Source organism: Staurois parvus, unplaced genomic scaffold (assembly GCF_062004578.1).
Source record: "Staurois parvus isolate SC_StPar_1 unplaced genomic scaffold, SC_StPar_1.0 ptg001329l, whole genome shotgun sequence".
NCBI lineage: Eukaryota > Metazoa > Chordata > Amphibia > Anura > Ranidae > Staurois > Staurois parvus.
This window is the reverse complement of record NW_028319125.1, coordinates 655,675-669,371: the sequence shown is the minus strand read 5'-3', so window position 1 is coordinate 669,371 and position 13,697 is coordinate 655,675. Positions and strand designations below refer to the sequence as shown.

At 41.7% G+C, this 13,697-nt stretch overlaps 1 protein-coding gene across 2 annotated transcripts in view; it reads right to left on the bottom strand.

The window, feature by feature from the left end:
• Nucleotides 1–13,697, bottom strand: part of LBHD2 (LBH domain containing 2) — a 101,648-nt gene that overhangs the window by 17,903 nt on the left and 70,048 nt on the right. Inside the window, exons 3-4 of one of the 2 annotated variants that reach the window (XM_089661356.1) lie at nucleotides 7,862–7,924; nucleotides 2,664–2,844 (exon numbers count right to left, since the gene is read on the bottom strand). In XM_089661356.1, coding sequence (XP_089517482.1) covers nucleotides 2,664–2,844; nucleotides 7,862–7,924 — 244 coding nt within the window. The remainder of the gene's footprint in view (nucleotides 1–2,663; nucleotides 2,845–7,861; nucleotides 7,925–13,697) is intronic. The other variant, XM_089661358.1, reaches the window with a different exon arrangement.

Here is a 13,697-nt window from a genome sequence, read left to right as displayed (position 1 = left end):
CCAGTCTTAGCATTTAATAGCTAGATGGGCTAGTGTCTTTTGTCAACCTAGCTATGTAATTATATACTTCTTTATTATCCTCATATTTCAAAGCATTGGTTAAACATAGTGATGAGCTTGGGCTCGTTTGCTCCCAAGTTCATCCAAACCCGGACATTAGCGGTCATTGATGGGCCAATGAACTGTGAGCGGAAGATTCCCCAATGTGGACAGCAATAAAACATTGACAGAAAGTCCAAACCTTCCCCACTCTATCCAAAGAAAAAAAAAGTCTTTGTCTAGAGTCATAGTTTATTTAATAAGCCAATGTTGAACTTTAACACTTACATACACAATTCTGAGTTTTTAGAAGGAATATAATAGCATTTAGGACCCTTCACACCTTGTGGAAATGCGTACTAAAACTCATATTAATGCATTGCGGTGCATTTGCTTTATGTCCGGGCCATGCATTGTGAAAGTCACCCCAACGCACTGTACAGTAGAGCCCAACAATGCAGTGCATGTGTATAAAAAAGGGCCATGTACGTTTTTTTGTGCATTTGCACCCCATTAATAATAAATTGGCTGCCTTATGTAATACATATTAACAATGTCCATAACATTAATGAACGTATGTGCATTTATGAACAGCAATACAAGTGTGATGGGCCATCCAAGTGTTTTCCAAAGCACTTGCCTGCACACCTATGTGTTTTCTATAGGTTTTAGCCACATGCATTGTAATCTGCTTGGTTCCCAGGATACTTTCCATTTTCCACAGTCCATGCGATGGGACCATTGCTATTTACATGTGTTTTGGATGCATTTCCATGGATAAAGACTACAGGTTCCAATTACAAGCTCTGATCTAACACTAGAGGCGAGTTTGGGTATGTTTGGATGCTCTACGGAACATACATGGTCGAGCCCACCAGGAAGCTGTCACCTGTAATGGGTCAATCATTGGAGGTGGGGGCAGCCACTTGTTTACATGGCCCTATGTAAACGTTCAGCTCCAGGGTGGGGATTGCTCCATGATTAACCCATGGCAGGTGACAGCTTCTTGGCTGGCTTGGCGATGTGAGTCCAGAACAGGATCTGAACACACCCAAGCTCATCCGTGCCAAACACAAATACGTCCAGTTTCATCTAAACAAGATGTATGAATCTGCCTGTGTTTTGGCTTTGGCATAGGTGAGAGACTTGCAGAAAAAACCAAAGAGGGAGAAGTAAGCAAGAGAGCCCTTCCAGTGTAGCACTGTTACTGCAAATGTAGTAATAAACAGGTTAGAAGAAGGGAATTGCTTTTGGTGAGATTGTGGAAGACACCAACATATGAGTCTGTGCAACCTGAAATGCTCACATGTGAGGAGTACGTCTATCCCTATGCAGGTCTTTGTAGGGAGATGGAACTGGTAGGGTACTGGTGGCCAATAGCATGAAAAAAACCCATCTGGTGGCAGAGGCACCTCAATTATGGGAAAGGACGTAGTTATGTATTGTGTTTGATGACTTTGGCCTTAATTCTTTGTACCAGCCACTGAGAGCTATGCAAAATCAGCCAGAAAAAATCCTATGCGTTTCACCATATGTCTGAAAAAGTGTCAAATAGCCACGAAACACATTACATTGGTGTGTAAGCTCCAAGGATCAGGCCCTCCTATCCCTCTTGTATTGAACTGTATTGTTGCTGTATTGTCTCCTGTTCTATTGTAAAGTGCTGTGCAAACTGTTGGCGCTATACAAATCCTGTATAATAATAATAAACTATTCATCAAATACGGCTTATAACCACTTGAGGCACATCCTTTCCTGCAATCAAGGTGCCTCTGCCACCAAACGGCTATTTTTCAAGCCATTGGTCACCATTTAAGAAAACTGTAATTCACAGAAACAATGTTGAATTACTCTTGTGTGTTCTGACTTATGCAACATTTGGGTGAATCAAAAATGCAAAGGGATGGCAATAGCATGTACGTAGCCTAAGTTACAGGTTGGAGAGTCCAAAGCCCATGGAGATATGGTGCAACCAGCAACCCACACATAATATCTTGCTTGCAAAATGGGCCATCATGATCTTATATATAAAGTGTGTTGCTCCTAGGAACAAGCATTCCTTTAACACAGCTTTTATTTCTGATTTAAAAGAACCATAGATCAAAAGACAAATCTTAACCGGTTTTGTGCCAATACAAATCGTCATGGCGTTAGCAAGAGCAGGAGAAATGACTGATGGTAGATTAGCTTGCAGCAACCTTTCTCAACCTTAATACTCCCAAGGAACCTTTGAAATAATTTATAGGTCTAGGAGAACCCCTGCTAAAACTAATTTATTGGTGGTCAGTGGCAAAAATGTCTCTTACATTTGTTGTGGGAAGAATGCCCCTTACAATTGTGGTTTGTGTGAAGAAATCCCCCATTGCAGTAGTGGTCAGAATGCCACCTGTACAGACAGTTAAAAAAGGTAATTGATGTAATGCTGCTGAATCTTTCAAGTGGCATTGGCCTGTGACCTATACAGGCCCCAATAAAGGGGAGCTCAGTCAGCTCAAGTAATCTCTAGCAACCTCTGGAGGAGCCTTAGGCTTCCACTGAACCCCGGTTGAGAATGGCTGGCTTGGAGTGCCAAAATCTAGGAGGCCACACATTCCCAGTCCCAAAACAATAACCTGAGGTCATACCTTCCGCATATGAACATCCATGGCAGGGCTTTGCCTCTCTTTTGTCGTCTGTCGGTGAGATATCCTCTGGTGGCCAACGTAGCTCTCCGCTCTCCACGTCTCCTGACTCCGTGGGCTCCACCACGATCGACGGTAACCTCTTGGTCAGCTTAGGGTGTTTATCATGTGAGTCTGGAAAGATCTGTAGAGAGAAAATGACTTAATAAGGATGTAGAAGTTATTGATAAATCACACAAAACCATCAGAAGCAGACAAGATCATGTCACCATTATTGTAAAGTCTACAAAACCCACGTGGACAATCGTAAAATATCTACTCATAGTCATGTTTTCAGGGGAGTACAGATAATTAAGCATGTATTTATCAAAAATGTGCAGAGCTATTTGTCCTTTGAAGTTGCATGTATATCTGTTCTGTGCAAATTGAGGCAACATCGAATGTTATTAGGCAATTTTCTCTCAAGAGTGAATGTTATTCATTGATATAGACTAGCATGAATCAGAAAAATACCCAATTATGGTCACTAGATTGAGCTGATGAGGAAATAGACTCTTATTATGATTGACAGAACAAATGTACATGCACGATGAATAGCTCTCCAATTTTTTTTTCCATAAATACACACTTTAAAGTGCATGTTTGGGCAAAATTACAAAAAACATCTGCAGTACAGCTCAGCAATACACGCACAATTCCCATGTTTTATCCCTTTAAAAAGACTAAGTACAGAAAAATACCAGTTGATCCTGGCAGAAATCCAGTTAGCTCCCATATTCATGTCCGAGTTGACAACCTCGTCTCTGTTGCACTAAAATCCCAGCAGTGTGTTCTTGGCCCTCCCCAGTACTTCCCTGCTGGGCCCTGTAACATCTCACTCTCTCCTCTTCTCCATGGGTGAGGGTGGTGTCCTGCAGCCCAGCAGGGGAGAACTCTGGTAGGATTGACTACACTGCTTGGGATCCTAGTGCAGCGGCAGAAGTGTCAGCTCACACAAGAAGCTTGATCCCAGAAGCGGCTGCCTCATACGGGAAGGGGGGCTAGGGGTATCACGTGGCACGCAGGCACACTCCAGATCGGTGGTGGGCAATTAATGGACTATGGCCTCCCTTTTACCGGGCTGTAGATGTCTGTCTGCTCTGACAGCTACTGTTGTCCCACCATGCTCCAACTCACTCTAAGACTCCATGCACACGGGGTGTATTGATAACACTGGCAACCTTAGCTGTGTAAAGTCACGTTAAAAACGTGTTTTTCAGCTTTTTTTAGCGTTTTTGCATTAGCGTTCAGTGGCGTTTTGACACGTTTAGCTGCGTTTTTCCATGTTTTTTTTTTTTTTACAAAAAATTTTTATTTTTGGTCAAATGAAGGCCAAAAACGCCGGTTTGAAGCATTTTACCAAGTTTTACCACACTTTGCCGCTTTTTTCAGCATTAGAGCATTTTTACAGCTAAAAAACCCTCCAGAAACCCATGAGTCCTGGGTTTTTTTCCAGCTAAATAACATCCCTGCCAAAAAACGTTGATTACAGTCTATGTGTGCATGGACACCTAGGAGAACATACTGGGGGGTTTACTAGCTGTAGAAAAAAACATCAAAAGCCAAAAACAGCCGCTGTAAAAATGTCCAGTGTGCATGAGGACGAACTGTCCACAGCCAACATGAAAAAAACACCATGATGCGCAAACGACTCACGCCCAGCTGCCAGAATACAAGTAAATGGCAACGGATGTGCGGGGGGGGGGGGGGATTGGGTGTAGTTTCGCATCTACATCTTGGAGGGCAAGCCTGTCTTGGCAATCTGGCAACTTACTATGGATGCATTGTTAAATATAGATATTTGATATCCTATTGTATAGCACAATGATGAGCAAATCAGGGTTGAACCATGGTTTTGTAATAGTTAATTTGGTTCCTGCCATTATTTAATATTTTTTTTTTAGGGGGGAGAAGTCCCCACTTCATATGCATTTCATATTCATATGCAAGACAATGTGCTTGAGCTGGAGGTATCTAAATACCTCCCTGCTTGATTTCTCCTCTAGTATATTGTAGCAACAAAAAAGGGATCATTCGCCATCCCTGCCAAAAGTCTTTAATGCAGCAAATCTTTTTTATAAGCTGCCAAAGAAATTAGGAATTTTGGTATGAAGGTGAGAGCTCTGGATTATATATAAAAAAAAAAATCTTTGTGCACTGCATCTTTAACCTCCTTGGCGGTATGATTCTTTCCGATTTTTTGTGCTGAAAGTGGTACCATTTTTTTGCATAAAAATATGTAGTTTTTTATTGTAGGCTGTAATTTTTAGGAATAACTCACTGAAATCTGTCCGAACAAGAGTCTAATAAACATCCCGGGTAGGATAAAATTTGAAACACGAAATCATAAATTATAATTTAATAAATAATCATAAAAAATAATAATATAATAAATTTAATTCAATAATATAATCAAACCAAAAACACTGAAATTTGAAATACAGAGGCAAATTTGCACATCGCTGAGCAAAGTCGCAAAATCGTTTTCAGTGTCTGATGACGAATTTCCCCCACGAATCATTATCACTCAATTCTGCAAGTGGTTCTGATTTACTATCGCTGTTCTAAAACCGCTTTTGACGTAAAGGGACGCTTTTTGGACGCCATGGACCTTTCTAAGTTTCCAGGCAGAAAGAACATTCAAAATGCAGGCAGGGCACAGGACAAAGCAGTAGGGACAAAATATATGTGAAATGCATTGAAACAGCAATGACAGCAAAAATGACATTTTTTAAAAATTTCAAATTTCCCGCCGCCCGTACGTCCCGACGTCACATGGACCGGAACACGGAAGCCGGATGCCGGCATCAGCCGGAGGAGATGGCCGGGGACGCTGCAGGGGACACATCGCGGGAGCGAAGGACAAGGTAAGTGCTGCAGGGACCCCCTGAGAGTCCTTTTTTCGGCAATCCACATGAAAAAACTTCATACTGTAAAACCGCCAGGTTTATAGGTAGTAAATCGAAAGAACTACTCACAAACATAAGTCTGTAGAGGTACAACAAACAATTCCACTGCTGGCTGTGTGGTGGCGTCAGCACAAACTTCATCGCGACGCATTTCGTCGTATCAGACATTCTCAGTTCTCATTTTTTGCATTTTTAGGTGTTACACTTACTTTTGGCCACAGCAAAAGTAAACCTCCCTAGCGGTAAGCCTGAGTGTAGCTCGGGGTTACCGCTCTTGGTATAGAAATTTTACCCTGAGCTACACTCGGGATTACCGCTAGGGAGGTTAACTTTTGCTGTGGCCAAAAGTAAGTGTAACACCTAAAAATGCAAAAAATGAGAATTGAGAATGTCTGATAGGACGAAATGCATCGAGACGAAGTTTGTGCTGACGCCACCACACAGCCAGCGGTGGAATTGTTTGTTGTACCTCTACAGACTTATGTTTGTGAGTAGTTCTTTCGATTTACTACCTATAAACCTGGCGGTTTTACAGTATGAAGTTTTTTCATGTGGATTGCCGAAAAAAGGACTGAAGTATAGAGTGCTCATTCACTACTTTGTATTTTAGTTTATATTTATGCTGGAGGGAAAAAGAGAACTGTGTGATATTACTTGAACTTGGAGGTAATTATTTTAACAGTTGGGAGTCCCAGAGTAGAAACTGCATTACGATAAGGTAGATTGTATAAAATTCAAAATGTATCTATAGTATTCTAAATGGAGATAGACTGCAGGAACCAAGATGGCAAAGTTGAGCTGCAAGATAATAAGGTCTCCATAGTTCGGGAAGTTCAAGTCACCTCCCAAGCCATGGGAGTCCATATAAATTTCCTATGCTTGGAAGCTCAGCAGGCTAGTTTTAGTTATTCTCACAGGGAAGGCTCAGAATAAAAAAGCATCTTGGGAAGAATCACCATCTTTACTGCAGTCAACCTTCTGAACCAAGATATTTAGTACCTGGACCACTGTGCTAACATCTTATGAAATTAGGTGGTTATTTTGGATAGAGGGTATCACAGTTAGCTGTCAAGGTTATCCATAGGTAATCTAGAGTTTGTTGATGCCAGCTAAAAAAAAAAAAAAAAGTTGTATGGTAAGAGGGCTTAGGTAGGGCCAAGAATGTTGATGATCATGGACATGAGAAAAGATTAGAGGAACAGAATTTATTCTCTCTTGAGAAGAGGAGATTAAGGGGGATATGATCTCCATGTATAATACATAAGGGGGGATATGATCTCCATGTATAATACATAAGGGGGATATGATCTCCATGTATAATACATAAGGGGGGATATGATCTCCATGTATAATACATAAGGGGGGATATGATCTTCATGTATAATACATAAGGGGGGGTGTGATCACCATGTATAATACATAGGGGGGGATATGATCTCCATGTATAATACATAAGGGGGGATATGATGATCTCCATGTATAATACATAAGGGGGATATGATCTCCATGTATAATACATAAGGGGGGATATGATCTCCATGTATAATACATAAGGGGGGATATGATCTCCATGTAAAATACATAAGGGGGCGATATGAGCAACATGTATAATACATAAGGGGGGATATGATCACCATGTATAATACATGGGGGGGATATGATCACCATGTATAATACATAAGGGGGGATATGATCTCCATGTATAATACATAAGGGGGGGATATGATCTCCATGTATAATACATAAGGGGGGATATGATCTCCATGTATAATACATACGGGGGGATATGATCTCCATGTATAATACATAAGGGGGGATATGATCTCCATGTATAATACATAAGGGGGGGGATATGATCTCCATGTATAATACATAAGGGGGGATATGATCTCCATGTATAATACATAAGGGGGGATATGATCTCCATGTATAATACATAAGGGGGGATATGATCTCCATGTATAATACATAAGGGGGGGATGTGATCTCCATGTATAAATACATCAGTGGTTCATATAGTGAACTCGGTGTAGAGCTATTCACCCTGAGGTCATCACAGAGGACAAGGGGGCACTTTTTACGTCTGGAGGAAAAGAAATTGAATCTCCAAACATGGAAAGGTTTCTTCACAGTGAGAGCTGTGAAAATGTGGAATAGACTCTCTCAAGATTTGATTGTGGCCAGCTCAGTGGATTGCTTTAAAAAAAGTCATGGATTATTTCTTTTATACACAGAATATAACTGGATACTAACATTTACAGGTAAAGTTGATCCAGGGAATATCCGATTGCCTCTCGGGGGATCAGGAAGGACAGCCTGCGGAAGTGGACAATTAATTAAAGAAAACTTCTTTTCCCCGTTCCCTAGTTATAATTGAACATTTAAAGTGTAACTATGGCCAAAATAAAAAAAATGACATATACAATGAAGTCTGTCAGTAGCATTAATGCATTTTTCTCCCCCCGAATCAAAGTTTATTACCTGGTGATCTGACCAGTAGTCTGTTGTTTTTCAGATTCCTTTACCAAACCAAGCTGTCCAGCAAAAGTGGCAGTTGAAGGGTTGAGACAAACCATTTACCAGTGACAATGGTGCTGAAAATGGTCAGCTTGTATTAATTTATGTAAAACCTTTATCCCAAAAGCAAGAAAACTGTTACTGTGGGCAGGGCGAGCAAACCCAGAGGGAAGAGCAGGCGAAGATCGAAGCACCAGCAGTGACAGCACGCTGCTGGAGGGCTTTGTCTGAAAGGCAAGTCTGCCGTAATGTGCGTGTATGCAGTGAATACTGCCACATTATGACAATGCAGGGGGCTCAGATTTTTTTTTTTTTAAAGAGTTTACTACCGCTTTGTCAGCCATGTATAAATCTACATCGTCTAGTAAAATTAGTTGGGAGATTGCCCAAGCAAGGCAATTTGCAAGGATCTGGTAAATATTTTATGATCCTCGTTCAATACTAAAAGTGGTCTGAGATAATCTGGGAGCATGGGGTCTTCTCAGTTTGGGGACCTTCGTGATATTTATTTATTTCAGGTACTTATATATCGCCATCAATTTACACAGCGCTTTACATATATATTGTACATTCACATCAGTCACTAACCCTCAAGGAATGTATAATCTAAGGTCCCCAACTCACATTTATACGTGCACATACTATGGCCAATTTAACTAATTAAACTACCAGCATGTCTTTGGAGTGTGGGAGGAAACCCACGCAGGCACAGGGAGAACATGCAAACTCTGTGCTGGTAGTGCCATGGCTGTGATATAAGTTTGCAGGATTTCCTCTGAGCAAGCTGTAGTAACAATTTCATTGTCGAGGTCTTTCAGGTCCAGGGTTAGAGAAGGAGCTAATGTTTTTGTAATATAAAGCTGTGAATAATTTAAAGCAGGACTTAGCTGTATCTGAGCACCACAAAGTGAAAACATTGTTTAATTCATTTTTAATATTTAAAGCAAACTTACCTATCCATCCATGCCTCCATGCTTTATTTATTAGAAATCATTTGAAAAAATACCCCACAGCATTTCCAACAGCAGCCATCTTGAGAAAGGGCAGAGGATTCATGTAGCATTTGCCTTCCGCAATCAATCTGCCCTTACCTCAGACATGCAGGCACAATGGCGTGCTAAGCTGAGAAAGCCCTTCCTCTAAATGAAAGAAAAAAATGGCAATGAAGACTCCTGGGATGTTTGATATCATTTTGGTCTAGACCAGAAACCAGGAAGCAATTGAAGAAACGTAAAAAAAAAAAAGTTAAACAAGTAAATAGAATATACCTTCCTATTTACTAATGTTGGCAGCATAAGGATTAAATATTTTATGTTGATTGAGAAAGTTTAGTTTCAATTTATGATATTATATGACCATGGTAATATCTTTGGTTGTGATTTCCACATATAGGTTCTCCAGTTGGGTCGTTCCAGGCTTTGGAAAAGGCAGTTTGTAGATTTTTGAAGGTCTATAAGGGCTTGAGGGATGTATAGCTGTTTACAGAAATTGAAATTTGTAAACTTAGCAGTAGGTTACCCTTGAGAATTGTCCATCTGGTACAGCCTTTCTCAACCTTTTCAACACAGAGGAACCCTTGAAATATCTTTCTGGTCTCAGGGAACCCCTGCTAAAAATGACTAGATCTACAACTCATGATACATTACTGTGATGGTCAGTGTAAAGAATCCTCCTTACACTTGGGGTCATTAGGAAGAAATACCCACTAACAGACAGCCAAAAAGACCAATGGTGTCAGTGGGAACTTATCTGAGAAGCAAAACTGCTCATTGGGCAAGGAAACCCTGGCAACCTCTGGAAGAACCCACTTACTACTCGGGCCATTTGGAGTGACAGCACCTTCTAGGACCATATAGGGGGACCTCCTGAGGAGAAGGAATACTCACCTAGGATTCGACAGAGGGAAGACCACCCATCACCTGGCAGCAGGATTGTTATACATAAGGCGCATACATTATGCGCGTCCGGTGAGTGCGCACTTCTTTACCACCCCAACACGGATATCAAAGTCACTTCTACCAACTATATTTACTTGTGTGTTACAGGACTACCCCATATCCTTGGGTTTCTTGATCCATCAGGGACTTTTTTCATTTGTTTGGTTTATAAGCGCTGCACCTTCCATATATATTGTCTATTCCATAGGTCATTGGTATCTATTTTGTGCATAGCAGCTTGTTGATTTTTACTAAGGCGCTCTTTACTACTTCTTATACAATAGGTTGTAGTCACTACATGAGGAAGATCAAATAATCGCAACCACTAGTTGCGCTGGTAATCATCAAAAAACTCAAACCAAAAATATTAAATTATAATAAAAAATTAAATATGAAATAATAAATATAATTTTTTTGTTCTTTTATGAATACCAGTGCAACTAGTGGCCTCCTGACGAAGCTCTTGGAGCAAAACGTTTAGAGATAGCTACGTATAGCCTTCCAGTCTCTATTTTTGACTTTCACATCACAAATTTAATATATAGTGGTGATGTAGCTTCTTATATTTATGTTCAGTTGAAGGCTATATGTGTCTGGTACAAATGTGCTTTTAATGACTATTGTATTTTGCATTTTTTATCTTTTGTGTGAAATAAAAATGTATGTTCTATATAAATTGTGTGTATATCTCTGAGGTGAGAAGCATTGAGAAAGTCCCATCTTTTTCTCCTTTATGGTTTTACAATACATGAGGAAGAGTGACGGGCTGCCATATGGAATGTGTATACCTTAGAACACCTTTTCTTAGCCTTTTTAGTCTTGATGAAGTAATTTTCAGGTCATGGTTTACAGCTAATTAAACCAATGAACCTGAGCTCAGTGGGAAAAATGTCCCATACATTGGTGGTCAAACTGTCACCCTCAGGGCCGGATCTAGCCTGTCTGATGTGGGAGTGCAGTAAAAAATGTCAGATTGGCAGAGGATGGGAGGTCAGCAGGGCGGAGGATAGGGGTCACTGCTGACAGGACAGAGGACAGGGGCACAGCTCCTTCTCCCATCCCTGCACTGCACACAGCCTAGGCACAGACAGCTGAGTTCCTCCTCCACACCCAACACATAACTGAGATCACTATAGTGTCAGGCTAGGGCAGTATAATGTCAAACTAAGGTGGTAAAGTATCAGATTAGGGCGGTATTGTGTCAATTTACAGCAGCATAGTGGCAGGTAAGGGCAGCAAAGTGGCAGGTAAGGGCAGTATAGTGGTAGGTTATAGTTGGCTTTGGGAAAGGCACAACTAAATTCTGGGGGAGCATAGCCCACCTCTGCACCCCCCTAGAACCGGTCATGACCACCCGACAGATAGCTAAAGAGATCATTTGTGTCATGCCACCTGCCCTGGCACAATGCAGACACCATCAAATGGGAGGTCAATGAGCTACAACTCAAGGAACCCCTAGAAACCTCTGAAGAAACCCTTATTGAGAATGGCCACCTTAGAGGGAGGACATACCTGGCACTAAGAATCAACCTATTGTAAGTGCTGCAAATGTGTTTTTATGGTTTTCGGTAAGAAAAATAAACTTTATTTTAAGTAAAGGTAGCTTCTCAAAGTGCTTTAAAAAGACAAGAGAAACAGAACACACAAGAAATACACATGATAAAACCAAGGGAAAAAAAGGGACAAGTTACAAAAGGGACAATGAGTTTGGAGAAGCTGGCTCTCTTATGTTCTCTGAAAGTGAATTCCAGAGTTTTAAAGCATAGCAGGAGAAGCCTCTGTCTCCCATCGAGTATATGTGAGTAGAAGAGCAGGATTTTAGGAGTGGAGGTTACAAGGGGGGCGGGGGAGTAGGTTGATAAGAGTTGGAAACACATAATGGGGTGCCAAGCCATGAAGAGCATTATAGGTGAGCAAAAGGATCTTGAAGTCTATGTGAAACCTGAACGGTAGTCGGTGCAAGGATGCTAGGATAAGGGGTAATATCTTTTGTATCAGACTTAGTGAGGATTCTGGCAGAATTTGAACATAATTTTGATCAAGTTGAGGATTGCTGGATTGATGCAACTGACGAGGACAAGTGGTCCAAGTTGGGTTGGAGTACGCTGTTAAGACCTCTAGCTCAGATGATGATTTTCATCAATGATGATTTAGTTTGCTTACATTTGGGGCATATACATTATAAACACAATAGGGGAACTCAATATTGTGCACCCTAATATTAGGAATCTAGGTCCTCTCATCAACTTTGTTACAGCAATTGTAAGTGTATTTCTAAAAAGAATAGCAATTCCCTTAGTTTTAGTATCTGCTGTGGTAAGGTATACCTTGGAGTAAAATTTATCAAAGGATGTTGAGAGCAGGGGCGGACTGACCATTTGGAAACTATGGCACTGCCCGAGGGCCCGGGGTCAGTAGGGGGCCCCATGAGATGCCCCTGGTACCTTTATCATAGGCCTTTTTGAGTTTGGGCAAGGACACAGGGGCCCCATGATCCCCTATTGCCCGGGGGCCCCATGAGTTGTCAGTCCGCCCCTGGTTGAGAGTATATGAGCTTGTGATGTGCGTCTTGATTATACCAGCTTTTTCCTTCCTTCAGCATGGCCTTCCTTGGATTCCATTGAGAATTTAAGCCTTGAACATTTTGTGAGATTATTCTCAAGTCCATAATTATGAAGAACATCTTAGATAGGATGAGTCTGAGGTAAAAGTGTGTTGTGTTGCACAATGGGCAGGAATGAGCTAACAATAAAACTAGTAGGACCAGTCGTATGTCGTAACCTAATAAACACAAACATTGTTTTTTTTACCAAACTTCAACAGTCCGAGGGTTGAAACGAACACCCCCGAGCTGCATGACTCAGGGAAATGAGGTTTGGGTGTGAATGGGCGAGCATCCACACGTTACCCAACCACTGAATGTCTTCTGTTTGAGAGGATTAGGAGAACATATCATACTGGGCTTTCATAAGGCTAGGTTCACAGTTGCTCTGAAAAGTGATTTGCGGTGGATTTTTTTTTTAAATGCTTTTTAGTTAGGTGTCCAAGATGTGAAGATGTGTCCTCCTGAATGCCTGTTTTTTGTTTTGTTTTTTCTGCCAAATGGCAATTTTCCATAGGACCATGAGGAAAGGGTTTGCTTTCAGTTGTGGCCCTATGGACTCGAATGGGTGAGTTTGACAAAGCATCAAACAGCCTCTTCCAGCTCCAGTATAGTAGGATTTAGGTGAGCGTTAAAACCACAGCTCATCCGCTGTGTTTACTGCCCCCTAGCTGCCCATCTGTGAAAGGCCTAAAGCACAAGTGTCAAACTCAAGGCCCGCAGGCCGAATATGGCCCGCCAGACCATTGCATGTAGCCTTTGCACCTCTCCTGCAGCACCCCCTCATTTCTGCCCCCCACCTTTCTCAGAAGTCGGCAAGAGGGAGGAGGACAGAACTCCTCCGCCGGATCTTTAGCTTTTCTGTGCAGCTGCAGCACCCCCTCATCTCCACATCCCCTGGTCTCACCATTCAGCAGACTTCGGCAGCTGGCTCCAGCCCTCCCCTTGTCCTCCTCCAGACCCTGCACTTTCTGCTTCCCAGCTCCACCCCCAGCTTCTTCCTGGCAGCAGCACAAGGTAAGGGGGTGCACTG